The sequence below is a fragment of the Eufriesea mexicana genome, unplaced genomic scaffold, assembly GCF_001483705.2.
Source record: "Eufriesea mexicana isolate 0111107269 unplaced genomic scaffold, ASM148370v2 scaffold4744748580, whole genome shotgun sequence".
Taxonomy (NCBI): Eukaryota; Metazoa; Arthropoda; class Insecta; order Hymenoptera; family Apidae; genus Eufriesea; species Eufriesea mexicana.
Window position 1 is genome coordinate 96,833 of NW_016907874.1, and position 14,228 is coordinate 111,060.

A 14,228-nucleotide genomic window follows, 5' to 3' on the forward strand; every position below is an offset into this window, starting at 1 on the left:
TCCGCGTTATGAAATGGATTTATAATCGCGCTTTACGCGTTTCTAACCGTTACGCAACAGAGCTACGTTAGCTAATAAACTCTATGAAAATCGAGGTGTGTTTCGATCTTTCGTGCCGAGTTGTCGTGGCGATGCTTTTTAATACCTTATTTCGTCGCGAAGTGGTGGAAAGTTCACGGGGACACAGCGTTGGTCGTTTGTTGTAAGTTGGAAGAATGGCGTGACGGAAAGAGTAGAAATACTCTGAAACGAATGTGGTGAGAAAATCAGAACAATGATCGTGGAATTAGGTTAAATTGAATATCAACTTTGTTCTCGATATAACGGTACTTTTCTGTTTCGTTAGACCGAGAAATTCGAATATATAGCAAATTAGCAAGACATCGTTGAATCTGTACAGTATCTTAACTAAGCATATTTCGAATAAATTTACAAATCTTTCGTTCGTGTTCCTAAACCGTTATACCAATTAAATATTTAAATTAATCAACTTTTTATAACGAAAGAGACTCTACTTCATATACCGACATTGCATAAATAAATTTAATCTCATAAATCTGCACGAAGCTTTACACGAACGATACGAACAGCGAGAACGAGAAGCAGTCGCACGGATGGAGGTCGTTTAAATCGAGTTCGTAAGTGTTTAAACGAGCAGAAACCGGACGATAGTGTTAGTGTACGTAGAACCATGCACGCATAACCATGGAGACCGCGTGGGACCTGTTAGCCCCGCCCTGTACCGACCAGATGTCATTACTCATTACGCGCTACGTCGTTACGGGTTCCTCCTTCTTGATTAAAGGGCCAGAGAAAATTGTTCGGTCGAACATCACCCTGTCTTTTTGCTCTTCTCCTTGCCGCGCATTTCGTCTTGCTTCATAGGTGCGTGCCACGAATCAACAGCGATCCTGAGCTTATTGTTCGGAATTTTAATCAGTTCCCATGTCTTGCTCCTGAAAAAATTCTTTAACATCACATTTCTGTTGAAGCTTCCTGCAAATATGGTAATTCGTAGCCTTACCCTCGATTTTTACCCATTGCTATTACGTGTCGATGATTGATCCAATCTATCTGAAGTTGTCGCAGACTGAGGTTAGCCGTTCGGTCGATATTTCGCAAATCGACGTAACCGACTCTTTCGTCTGCGAACGATACGATATCTAGCGGTGGAATCTCTAAAAATATTTATGGCGTTTGTGTTCGTGCATGCTGATCAGACGTGGTTCAGGCAACGAAATAATATCGCAGAAGGCAATCGTTCACGTCATTTCCCGTGGACATATACGCGACTCTAGACAGAACGCGGTTACGTACACCTGCCAACGAAACGACCAGCCGGATTATTCACGTAAGTACCCAGCGGAGATACACGAGTCACACCTGTTGCACACTTCGATACACCGGGTGCTCTCTTGGTGTTCGTTCACCCGTGGCATGCCAACGTTTCCCCTCTGACTCATTCATTCGCAAAAAACACTCGAATTATCGGTAATATTTCGGTCAGGCTAACTCGGCTGCAATTAAATTTACGGAATTCTACGCTAATGACGTCCTAACCTAAACAAGTATTCGTAACATGATAGCGACAGAATTCGACCATATTCGTATATGTGTATGTGTATGTGTATGTGTATAGGAGGTACGATCTCAGGATTTCACAGATTATATTGTTTCTGTTAACTTGTGTTAATCTTTCGATTTCCTGATGAAATATCTCGTTACATTAGGATATAGCCGTATCTTCTATGATATATGTAGTTATTTTAACGTTGATGCGTAATATAAATTTTCACTGTGTCGTTGTGAATGAAATGACAACCATAAAAAGTATATCGATATTTTCAAAAATTATTAATGTGCTATGTTTTTTTTTAAGATATCCCTCAAAAATTCACGTAATTAGGCAAGACACTTACACCTAGGGGATGTTACATCTCAGATTTCTTCGTAGAGGAGCCTGACTCGACTCCATTGCCCTTTGGTGGTCCGGCTAGGGTCCTACGTGATAATATGCCGTGTACCTATGGACGCCAAGGTAATTCGACTCAGTTCCCTCGTTTCTTAATGTAAGTTGTTTTGGATCTCTTGGTTATACGGTAATTTGGCTTGATTTCCTTACATTTTATGGTAATAATTATTTTTATGAAAACATATCTATGCGAATTTATCTAAAATTCTCGGGTGGTCTATTTTAAATATTTTGTACGTAAATGGTCTGAATAATGCTTCTTATCCATTAGGGTGATCCATCGAGTCCTAAGATTCTAAAATTCCAAGGACGATCGTCATGAATCCTGAAATGATTTCCTAAGGTCCGTCTCGAATGTTACGGAAAAGGGATGATTTATCATGGATCTCTTCGGGGTGGTCTACTTCGGCTTCTTTGCGCCCCAAGGAGGTCTACCTGAAGTCTCGATCCCAGGGTAGTCTGGCTCGGGTCTCTCCTCTCCGTGGTGGTCTAGCTGACGCTGTTGATGCCCTTAGTCATGAAGCTTGATGATCTCTAACCTGTGGGTGATTCTATTTGAGTCTCTGTACCCCAGGGTAGTCAGTTAATTTTAATTATTTCCTGATATATGAACATTATTTTTTAATTAATTTTCTAGTTTAACATTTCTATATATTTTATTCGATTTTTACCTTTCTGGTTCTTGTATTGGATAATTATTCTGTTGATATCAGGACTTTGTATTAGTTACTGTAAACTTAGATACAAAATTTAATTTTGCTTCTAACGTGATTCATTCTTATATATTGCGTATTATCTTTATAAAGATAGATATAAGAGAGAGATTATTTTTCATGTACAGGTTGCAATGGAAGACAATGATGTATTAAGCAGAATACAAAATGTCGTTCGCCTCTAAAACAATCTATTGGCTCGCCTATCGTTTCACGTCGAATAGTCACTTCTGTAGTGTATATAAATGACACTTGTGCGCACACAACGCATGGAAGTACGTCCATGGAACACAGTAATAGTGGTTCGGTACTTTATAGTAGGAGCCACGACCTGGGAGGCCTTTCAGATAATGCGGAAAGAAGAACAAAATGACGATCGAGGCTCAAGGAAGCCTGTCGAGCATATCTTATACAGATATGCATTATGCGTTGTTCGCATTAAACTTCTTGCAATAGCTTGCGTGCATGTATGTTCGTTATTTCCATCGCCAACCTAGTAATATCATATAGTGATGCAATTTTCTTCTGTTGTTTTGTACGGTTTCAAATTTTCATGATTTATGGCATACCAGTTGCAACAGGGAAGCATAATGTTATCGAGAATTGCATGAATTTTCCAAGAAAAATAAATCAAATCGCAAAATGGCGTAATCGTGTGTGTTAGGATCAATTTCAACTTGTTAACGGGCATTCTATGAACGTTTTACCACTTCCAAAAAATTTATTATAGAAATCGTATTGCATATTTTACACTCATGATCTTTATATTACGTTAAATAGAATATCACAACCTTTCACTGACATTCAATATTTCAGTACATGCTCTCACAGTTATTCTAACATTTACTATTCAATAGTGACAAATCATACCTGGGTTAGAAAGTTACTGTAACAAAATGCTTCAACTTTTAGGAATTTCTCAAGTGGTATGTATTATAAAATCATTTAGTTAAAAGACGAATCAATTTTCTGTGTAGAAATTCATTCTTATATTTTTATTTGTAGATTTATACGTTATTTGTATTTTGATTCATACTTAAATCTGCTGATATTTATCCAAATCCTTCGTTTACAGAGTTGGACATCAAAATCAGTTAAAAATACTGACTTTCAAAAGAAGCATTCCTCAAGACAAGATCATCTTTCATCTTCATTTCTTTCTTTTCTTAAACAATGAGTATCATCGAATGATACTCAAAAGCAAATATTCTTGGTATTTCCAAAATATTCTTCTTTCAAGTTCTATAGCGATATCTTAAGGAAAGAAAAGGGATGTATTTTTCATTAAGTGCGATATTATTCAAAACAGTATACGAGTGTAGTGGCATTATGGTTCCTTTCTGCCGTTCGAGAATGCAAAGCTCATGTAAATCTCCCCGTCTTCAAATCTCGTCGCAACGCCCACGATCGACACGGTGATAAGTCACACGTCCGTTAATTCCTTGAAATAGTTTGTCACGTAAATCATCCACCAAATTTATCTGTGTATTATATAAGCCTAATCGGCCAGTTTGCAAAATGCACTACATCACGTTCGCAAAAGACCGATGCTATGCAAATTTTGACTTTATAATTTCGTCGATGACGACCCAGATACGTAACCGTGTTATTATTCAACATCGTTGGAGAAGAATGAAATGTTGAACATTAAAATCTTCCTTACTCTACATGTTATATGGCGTATAAATTACAATAACTTTGCATATACTTTGTTAGTTTAATAGCAAGCTTTTTTCATTTAATTAGAATAGAAGCGCAAGTCTCATTATGAATGCTATAACTTATGTAAACTACACAAATAGGATTAAACAGCTTGCTTAATCATAGGAATTTTTCTTATTAGAAATAGGAGATGCAAAGTATAATAAAATGGGATATGAAATTTTAAAATAATTACAATTTTCTAATCAAATAGTATTCAGACGTGGAATAATATTCAAAATAGTTACTCAAAGTGTATAATATTCGACTAAATCAATCCAAAATCTGTAATTAACATTCTGAAATATATTATCTTAAAATACCTGTGCAATACGTAACAACTACCATTAGTTCCGGTTAATTCCACATAAACATGTAGTAAACTTAAGATTTATTTATTCATAGTATATTAGGGAACCGATATCAATCACTTAGAAATATCTTTGCAAGACGTTTGGAATTATCTTTTGTCACAGATTTCCCATGCGTGATCGATGTCCCAGCCTTTGGTTCCGGTATTATAAATAACTTTCAACCTATTTAGGAACCGTATCGAATCCAGTCGAGCCAGACGATCGCTAAATTGTTCTGACGTTTGACCGTCTCTATGAGTACTTGGCATTTCGTGGAGGGACTTAGGGACGGCGATTTGCGTGGGATTGGAATGTTTGGGCGCGATCACGTTTTGCTGAAAACATATGTCTGCGAATGTACCACCTATTCCAGGCCGTCGACCTCTCTAACGAACTATTTAAACGTCCCGCGCATTTGCTATGGCGCTGCGTTAATAAATAATCGACCTATCGAACGCCACGTTCAAAATTCACTCGCATCTAATATAAGACGATTCGACTCGGCGTGCATGTCGTACACCACTCCGGTATATGTATCGATTGTTACATATCTAGGAGCACACGGTTGTTTTCGCGCATTAATTTATATCTGAAATTGCAAATTTATCGTGACGGAGCTTAATTACCGCCTAGTCTTACTACGGATTGTACAACGGTCAGTAATTGGTACGTTCGCGATTAGAAGCAGAAATGAATGGAACGTTTAAATCAAGCCTGGAATTATCTTACGTGCTCATTAGATTTGCAAATCAAACAGTTCCAGAAAAGGAGAAAAAGGAATATGCTTGTTACTAAACGGTACCCGTAGAAATCGAACGCCATTTTTTTCTGCTTACGTTCATTAAATTCGTATCATCGCGCCATATCTTTACCATTTTTATTTCGTATAACTACGCCGTGTGTTGTATATCAATAGATTTATTAGACAAATTTTAATCGTGGAAACGAAATTACAGGGAAGGGAAACGAACTGGCTTCGGGTATGCAGATTTCCTCGTAACAATGACCCGTGCAGGATCATTTGTACGTAGGTCGTAAGTAGAGCGCCATTACTCTGGGTTCCAGGAAACTTTAATTCGCGAGGTACGTAAAAGCATCGGGGTCGAAAACGGGGCGAGCCTTACTCTTTCACCTGTTATCAAGGAGACTTCATTCACCGAGATACGATGGCGCAATCTCAATGGCGCTGCCATTAAGTGGCTGTCTCGCTCAAGTAACCTCGCTTCCTTCAAATTGAATCCGTATTAATCTTGAGAGTAGGTACCGCTCATAACCCTTCAAATATTCGAATAATACATTTCAAATTGGTTTTTTGGCCCAGATTTTAATTTATCCTCCAATGTATTTAATGGACTCTAATTTTTGTTATCTTATTTCGATAATAATTGGTTATGTATTTGTCAGACATTTTTCAACGTTCCATAATGACAAAGTAATTGAGTAATTCTTCTCTACGATGGAAATTAAATTTTCTTTTCTGCAAAATTGTGATTTAGGATTTTTTTGTGAATGAAAAATAATTTGATATATTATAAAAATATTATAAATGTATAATATAGGAATAAATAAAGATAATACGGTCGTAGTAGGCTATAATGTAGGTATCGTAAATGTTACTTATAATTGGAGACATTTAATGAACTAGACTGTGACTAATTTTCCAATCTTATTTCTAAACTAGGAATAAAAAAGTAGATATTGGAACTCCCAAGATACCTCGCAGCCATATAATAAATCATAATTCTGATATACAAGAAGTGACATTTTCATCATTTTCATTTTATCGCAGCAAGAAGTCTTCTAATGGATTACTAAGTTTCTGATAAGGATAAATTCAAGCACAACCTAGATCAGGATATTTGGAACTAAAAAATAGCTTATAGTAATGATAGATCGACTGACACGTAGGTGACGCTATTCGCAAGTGTACGTATAGCCTATAAATCTTCGACACTGATCTACTCAGAAACGAAACTCTGGACAAAGAAATATTACCCCACATCTTCGACATGTATATTCTTTTTCACGTATTCGTCTGACGAATCACGGAATTCAATGTCACCCAGTGAAACCGCTAGAAGGAGATGACGAATATCTGCATACGGTCGCTTTATCTTCGACACGTCTCACGCGAGAAATACACGCGGCTTGAAAAATATTACAAGTACTTCCAAGAATGCCCGGCGACTCACACGCGACTCATTCCTTTTCCGTACATGCTATTTTATTTTTCCAGCGCGAACGGTCGTCGGCCCAATATTTCCCTTCGCGAGGCGACAACTTCACCTCGACTGCCTCTCGTACGATAGACGTTAAGATCTGGCCGGCAGTTCGACAAGTGCTCGGCTCGCGTGTACGTATGCATATCGTGGACACGCACACAATGAAGGAAGGAGAGAAAGAGAGTGCAGGGACCGTTTCTCGAATCCGGCCGCGCGAGCCCGTTGCAGTAAAGGCAGCCAGTTACTAGGCAGACACACTCCGATCCGATGCAAATTTTCTCGACACCCGAGAGCACAGATCTGCTAGGCGTGTAGGCGAGAGATGTCCATCCTCTTACAGGACCAGTCCTCTACGCGTACGAGACACGGGGATGTTGGTAGTGGTGCCATAGGCGTCACCTAGTATCAGACTCATGGTTCAATGAAGGAATGCAAAAATAGCTTCGTGTTTCTTGTATGGTTCGAACTGTTAAGTATTCAGGTTGTAGCGACTAAGTACACTTGTCGTAATTGTTCTCCCGAGAAAATGTGTTTATGATAATTAGAAAGGGGAAGTCGAAGGTGTTTAGGAGGTCTATAGTTTGAATAAAACTAAGTGGTTCTTCAAAAATCCTATTATACTACGTAGGCGCTCTCTTTCCTTTATTTTACTTTGATGATGTAATACATATTCGATTTCTTCTAATTTTGTATAAATACAAACACAAGGAAGGACTCGTGTATAAGTGTATCAGAAGATAGGTGAAATACGTGGCAAATATCTAGTAAAATTGTACAAAGTACATAAGCTCAAAGTGAATGTTTAATCAAACAATTAATTCGTGTTTATGTTTGTGCGTTTCTTAAATATCTAAATTAGGTTTATGAACTAAGATATTACTTATCTGTCATATGAAAATCCTTGTGTAAAATATAAATTAAATATTTATGCGAGTATGTATATATTAATCATATATACAATTCCATAAAATTTATTTATAATTGTATAAAGATTGATGGAAATCATACCACAATATGTGGCACCCATCGGGTAAGTCTGTGAAGCCATGTGCCTTGCGTATGGTGGCGCCCATGGTTGGTACACAGGACCGGCACACACCGTAGTGGTTGATACACGGTGCCTATTGGGCGACTCTGTAGGTACATACGTACGACTCCACAGGATCACGTGCAACTTTCCATATCGAGGAGTTTTATAGCTGCGCCTCAGTAGTGGGATAACCAGGGGCGCCTACACGCGTTCGACTTCGACCACTTCGAACAGAAGTGGTCAATAAGACAAACATTCGCGAACGCGAGACTGCATTCGTGAAACGTGAATGCCAGGAGTACCATCGAAGAAAAGAGATGTTCTCTGCTCTCACGAAACACGTAGAAATGCTTCAGATAGAGCGCCTTAATACAAGGTTTCATAACTATAATTTGTAAAGTTCTATAGAGATGGACAAGCTATGAAATTTGTATGGAAGTAAGAAAAGTAGATTTTATTATTTCAAAGAGAAATTTAAATCTAAGTTCCTCCTTAAACTTCTAACTCTTGAAATTTTATACTTTTCGAAAAATTATATTTTCCCATATAAGAAATGGAGTAGATGAGGGGGAGAGAGAGAGAGAGAGAGAGAGAGAGAGAGAGAGAGAGAGAGAGAGAGAGAAAGAGAGAATATAAAGGAAAACCTTTACAATAAATTACAATAAATTCAGATATGTGTGTATGAATATGCTAGTATAATAATTTATTATACAGCATAAGTCGTACAAAATATGATAATCAATTTTATCGACTATGCACTTCGTCCAATGCAATTTTTTAGCGTCACATCTTAGTTATTTTACAGCATATGTACAAGATAAATCGGTATGCGATTAAACGTTAATTACATATTGAATTTGAATTATAGCTTTCTAGAGTTCAGACATATCTAACAAAGCATTTAGGTGGGTTGGCATCCAATTTATACCATTATGACAAACAAATAAAACGTTGCCATCTATATAAGCTTGGACATTGCCCACTTTGTAAACTTGTTTTGCTTCCCTATACCGATTTGGTATTGGCATAAACAAAATACCCCTCTCCTCGCATTTCTTTTGAACAAGGTCTTTGAAACCTTGAGGTATCTGTGATGCTGTTCTAACTGCTTCGGCAAGTCTCTGCAAAAGGAATACCATATTATTGTACATAAAGCTGACACACTATTAATATAACATTGGTAAACAAATTCATACCTCCATTCTTGGTTGCGCAGTTGGAGGCATCTGTGACATAGTAGGTTGAGTCCTTTCTAAACTCGTTAAATACGAAACTTGTTCCATCGCACCTGGTTGATGACTTTGCGGCACGGAAACTGCTCTATTCATCATCTCTAACGCTTTCTTGAAGTGTTCTGTAAATCATGTAATAAACGTATAAATATAAATTTGACCTTTTTTATTAGTATAAATTGAACAGTTTGTATTGAATATTTACCTTTTACTAACGGTTCAACCAATAATTTTTCACTCAACATACTTTTCCATCCCATATACCAATTTGTAACTTGGTCATAGTTAGGGGAATGATTTAACCAAAGAGCCAAAACTTGTAACCACTTAGGGAAAAAGAATTTGTCCAGCAACCCTGCCATTATATGGCAGGGAATCAATTCCTTCCATTCATATACCCAATTCCATTGGTCTAAGTGCTGTTGATGAGGGTTTATAACAAATTCTGAAAGTGCTATTTGTAGTTTTGGAATGATATTCTTTACTAGAAATGCTTCCATATCTCCTTTTGCGAAAACGTTAGACCATGGTTGTAACATTAGTCTAGCAGATCTATCAGACGGGTGCCACCCACCTAATGCAGATCCTAGTTTACGACGTATTATTGGATATATTAACGTATCCAAACGATTTCCTATAATAATAACAACAACAATAACAATAATGATATAATATTGTTGATTTCAATTTTTCATACTCTAAAATTTAATCAATAATAAATTCTCTAAACTTACTTAAAAGTGGTAACCAAGGGTGAATCCATGTGTGAATAGGCACTGTATCTGTAAGGGGATTCCATTCTTCTACTTCCAAGGTAAGTTTAGGAAGAACTAGCATATCTAAAATATTTTCTAATATCCAACTTGGAAGTAATGGCATCCAATATTCTATTAATTCAATTAGTGGTTCTGGTTGTCTACATGTCCACTGTCTATAAGAAAGTAGTAAAGATTATAGAATATGTAGTATATTAATGATCTAATGTACTGCAAAATAAAATATTTACTGTATAGCTCCTCTAATTGATGGCATCCATGAATTCCAAACAAGATGATCATATGGGTGCATGGTTCTTGTCTGAAGAGTAGTGATACCACTTTCTAAAATACTTTTCCACTGTTCAAACAATTTGATAGGTTGCTTTGGTTGCATTAATGGATTCCAACTAATTAGACAATCTTTTATTTTTAGGCCAACAAAACTGCTAGCTAATTCACCAAGTTCGTACATCTTATATTCCTCATAATATTTATCTTGTAAATCTTTGAAAGCATCTGCTGTTTCTTGTAATGTTAATTGGTTTGTTTCATCCATCAATCTATCTACAATTGCAAGAACATTTTCTAAAGTGTCTATTAACTGACTATGTTGATCTATAACTTTAGACAAATTTTTCTTCTCTGCTTCCAATGCAACCATCCTATCACTCAAGTGTCGAGTCCTTCTATCATTTTGTATAATATTTTGCTCACACATATCCACAAGTATATTTAAATTATGCTGAAGCTCTGGCAGTTCAAAGTTAACTTTAGCCTTTTTATCACTGACAACAATATTTTCATCAGGTCGTTGTTGACCTCCAGCTATCGCATGATATCCACTAAGAATTCTCTGTTCTGGTCCAGTCATATCTATGACTTTAACCCTACTCATTTCATTGGATATTCTCACTTTTTTATTAGGTTTTAATTTTCCATCTTCCAAAACTTGATCTACACTTCTATACACATAATTAACTTTTTTCTTAGCAATACTTCCATCTCCTTTCCTCCACTGTGATAACTTAGTCTTGGATTCTTTTCCTTCTTCTGTTTCTTCATCTTTCTTCTTTTCCGGAACTTTTGGAGCTTTCTCTGGGCCATAAGCACCAATTGCACCCCTACCTTTCCTCAGATGTGCTTCTACTGGAGCACTTATACCTTGCAACTGTTTACCTAATCCTTTTCCAGGTTCGAAGCCCATCTAAACATAAGCAAATTAATGAATACAAGTATATTTGTACAATACTATCAAAAGAACAATTATTTAATATGTACCTGCAGTAGCAACTTAGCTCCTATACCTTTTGTATATACTTCCCAACTACCCATTCCACTTTGCATTAATAAAGGATTTACTTTTTGTTTCTTTTTACGTAAACCTGCTATATCTCCATCTGTATTTAGCGAAAATGATGCACGTTGATGCAAAGAACTTGGTCTTTCATCTTCAGAACTACAGTTAAAAAAATGTCTTATAGATTATTAGAATCATAACGTTAAATAAATAAATATTTCTGAAACTCTTATTTGAAGTATACCTTGAACTATTTGGAAATTCTCTTTGCAACTTATTATCATTATCACTTTCATCGTCATCTTTATCATCTGTTTCCTCTTTTGGTTTCCCAGCTTGTTGAATACCTCCTGCTACAAAGTTTACCGGAGTTGTATAATTTTTTGGTCCTTTGTCAAATGTTTTAAATGATGGTCTAGCAGATAATTCATCTTCATCGCTATCATCTGCCCAAATACCTGGAACAACAATGTTTGGATTAACTGTTGAAATTTGTATTAGGGGGAAAAAGATCAATTAGGTACTTTGAAAAAATGTAATAATTATTACAATAAAATATTTACCAAGCATTTGTTGTTTCTTTGTTAATTTACGCCTAGGGCGATTAATGTTGAATTCATTCTCAAGGTCGTAATCCGTAATTTCAAAACTTTCTACTTCGTCTTCCGACATTTTGTCAATGATTATTAATGCTTTATCTAAACCAAATTCGTAACGATTGTGATTATATTCGACTTATTATATTTTAAATACTATATAAGAATAGAGCAAAACAATGTTTGAACTATCAAACATTAAAGGTTATGTTGTGTTGCATTCTCAAGATATCGTACTGCTTTCACCTGAGTGAAATGTTTAAACAGTACTACCACAATATGCAACAAAATGTTGAAGCAATATGCAGAAAAAAGGTATAACTATGTTAAACAATATTCTCAACATATATTGTTTTCTATTCTATACATTAAATCTTTATTACTGAGTAAGAAAATTTTATTCTTATGATTAAATAAGAAACAGAGACAGTGTATAATATTTTAATCTAAAAACAAATTCAAATCGAATGTGCTATTTTTTGAACTTTTAATCAATAATTCTTCATTAGAAATGATGAAGTTATTAAGCCAAATTCATTTTATAATAAAGTCTGTACGTATTAAAAATACAGACATAAAAATGGCACATTTCCGATATTATACAAACACATCTTTCCATTTTTTTTTTTTATAAGTTTTAATAAGATAATTATGATTAAAATATTATTCATCTAATTTTCTCAAAGTAAATGCAACGTAATTATAAAATAAGCATTTTAATGTAGAAAAGATATCTTTGAAGAGATGTCGCTATACATGCAAGTTCATAGGTTGGTAGCGCTGCGAGCTAGGGTTTTGCAAAAGCTACAAATAATTTTGGGTAGTGGCTTTGAGTAACATCGTAACTTTACGACGCGCGACTAACACGGGTTGTTGCATGTATTAATGATTTACCGGGGTTTTTGAAATAATCCGTAGCTCATAACTAGCAATTTATTCCATAGATTAGTGTCAGTGGTAATCGTGTTAGTGCTGGTTGTTTGCTTGTGCCGGTTTGTTGTTGCATCTTCATTAGGAAAAAGTTAATCTGACAATGGGAAACGTTCATACTTGTGGTCCAAACGAAGCTCTCGTCGTATCAGGTATGCAGATAAATAAAAAATACATATTTCCTATGACTCAGTCAAGCGGTGCAATATATTAACCTAGAGCTGCCACGCTTGATTCTTTCCGAAAGCTTCGAATGCCGGTTTTGCGAAACATAACATTAACCTTTCAATAACCCCAAATTCTAAGAGACTATTTCGGTATGTTTTGTGTATAAGATTTATGCGCCGTTGAAATCAATCAAACAATTTACTCGAATCATCTGACAGAATACTGACCTTGTCAGTATCAGTTTAGTATGTTGGTTTCACGCATAGTGACATTTCTCAGTTTGTGCATGTGTAAGAAGCTATTCATTTGATACAATACAAGGAACGCACGCTATAGGCAATCTTGTCTATTTTGTAATATTAAAAATCTATCGGAATTAGTAGTTTGTAGTATGAGACAAATAATTAACAATAACACGACTAATCCTATATCTATTATGCAATAATAAAAATAAGCAATAGTTTATAAAATATATTACAAGTGTAGAAATATTAATTTAATTGTTTTATTGTATAAAAGATATTTCAAGTCGTTAAATTAGAATATTAATTTTATAAAAAATACTAAAACTTTTACATCTGTTGAAAATATGTCTTTAGGTTAAATAACCTCAAGGTGAAATTAATCATCTCACATGTAGGCATGTATAGTTTAACTCAGGCCATTAGAAGTAGGTTCATGGTGTTGGTAGGATAAATATTTGTTAGCTTAAAGATTGATAATTGTTTTAGTGAATAAATTCCTCGCATACATAATGTTCCACCACTATTCACATATAAATCACAATTGTGTACGTTATTAAGAGACGTATTTTCCTCAATATATGCAATACAGAGTTACATAACCTTCTTATTAAATTCTTACACATAAACCAGACGTGTTTATACCTTTCAATTTCATCTTCCTCTGTCATTTATGGCAGATAACAATCTCATGGTCACAATAAATCCAGATAGATGTCTCTAGTGTAAAATATTCACACAAAAATGCATATTTTCTTTTTATGCATTTGCAAAATAGCTAATCGTTTATTATAAATAAAAATTTGCAAATAAAAATGTTAGAATTTCTACATTTACTATAGTTATATTAGTTAGTTATAGTAACTTAGTTACTATATTCCCATACTTAGTGTTCCTTTAAAAAATTAGTTTTTTATCTGGTTTTCACAGGTTTTGAAAATACGAGGTAGTTAAAACAATCTTAAATAAATGTTAGTTTCTTTAGTTTTAGATTTTTACGATTTTTTTTCACAA

The 14,228-nt window shown here is 35.2% G+C and overlaps 1 protein-coding gene and 1 long non-coding RNA gene across 2 annotated transcripts; one reads left to right on the plus strand and one right to left on the minus strand.

The window, feature by feature from the left end:
* The first annotated feature begins 1,281 nt into the window (after window positions 1-1,281).
* LOC108554172 (uncharacterized) lies at window positions 1,282-3,393 on the plus strand. Its single transcript, XR_001890684.1, has 4 exons — window positions 1,282-1,351; window positions 1,880-2,038; window positions 2,244-2,547; window positions 2,814-3,393. It is a non-coding gene; the product is annotated as an uncharacterized LOC108554172 (long non-coding RNA).
* Window positions 3,394-8,764: 5,371 nt separating this feature from the next.
* On the minus strand, window positions 8,765-11,950 carry sip1 (septin interacting protein 1). The gene is made up of 8 exons (XM_017909464.1): window positions 11,842-11,950; window positions 11,523-11,736; window positions 11,260-11,437; window positions 10,230-11,185; window positions 9,958-10,154; window positions 9,429-9,857; window positions 9,188-9,345; window positions 8,765-9,112 (listed from the first exon to the last, which is right to left on the minus strand). Exons 1-8 carry the CDS (start codon window positions 11,948-11,950, stop codon window positions 8,864-8,866), a joined length of 2,490 nt encoding a protein of 829 aa, XP_017764953.1. The 3' UTR covers window positions 8,765-8,863.
* Window positions 11,951-14,228: the final 2,278 nt, after the last annotated feature.

Bases quoted from the DNA above. Each gene is read 5' to 3' on its own strand.
- sip1 (XM_017909464.1), bottom strand. From the start codon at position 11,950: ATGTCGGAAGACGAAGTAGAAAGTTTTGAAATTACGGATTACGACCTT. The intron at 9,858-9,957 runs GTAAGTTTAGAG...TTATTATTATAG, and splicing joins CCCTTGGTTACCACTTTTAA to GAAATCGTTTGGATACGTTA. The intron at 9,113-9,187 runs GTATGAATTTGT...TTCCTTTTGCAG, and splicing joins CTGCGCAACCAAGAATGGAG to AGACTTGCCGAAGCAGTTAG.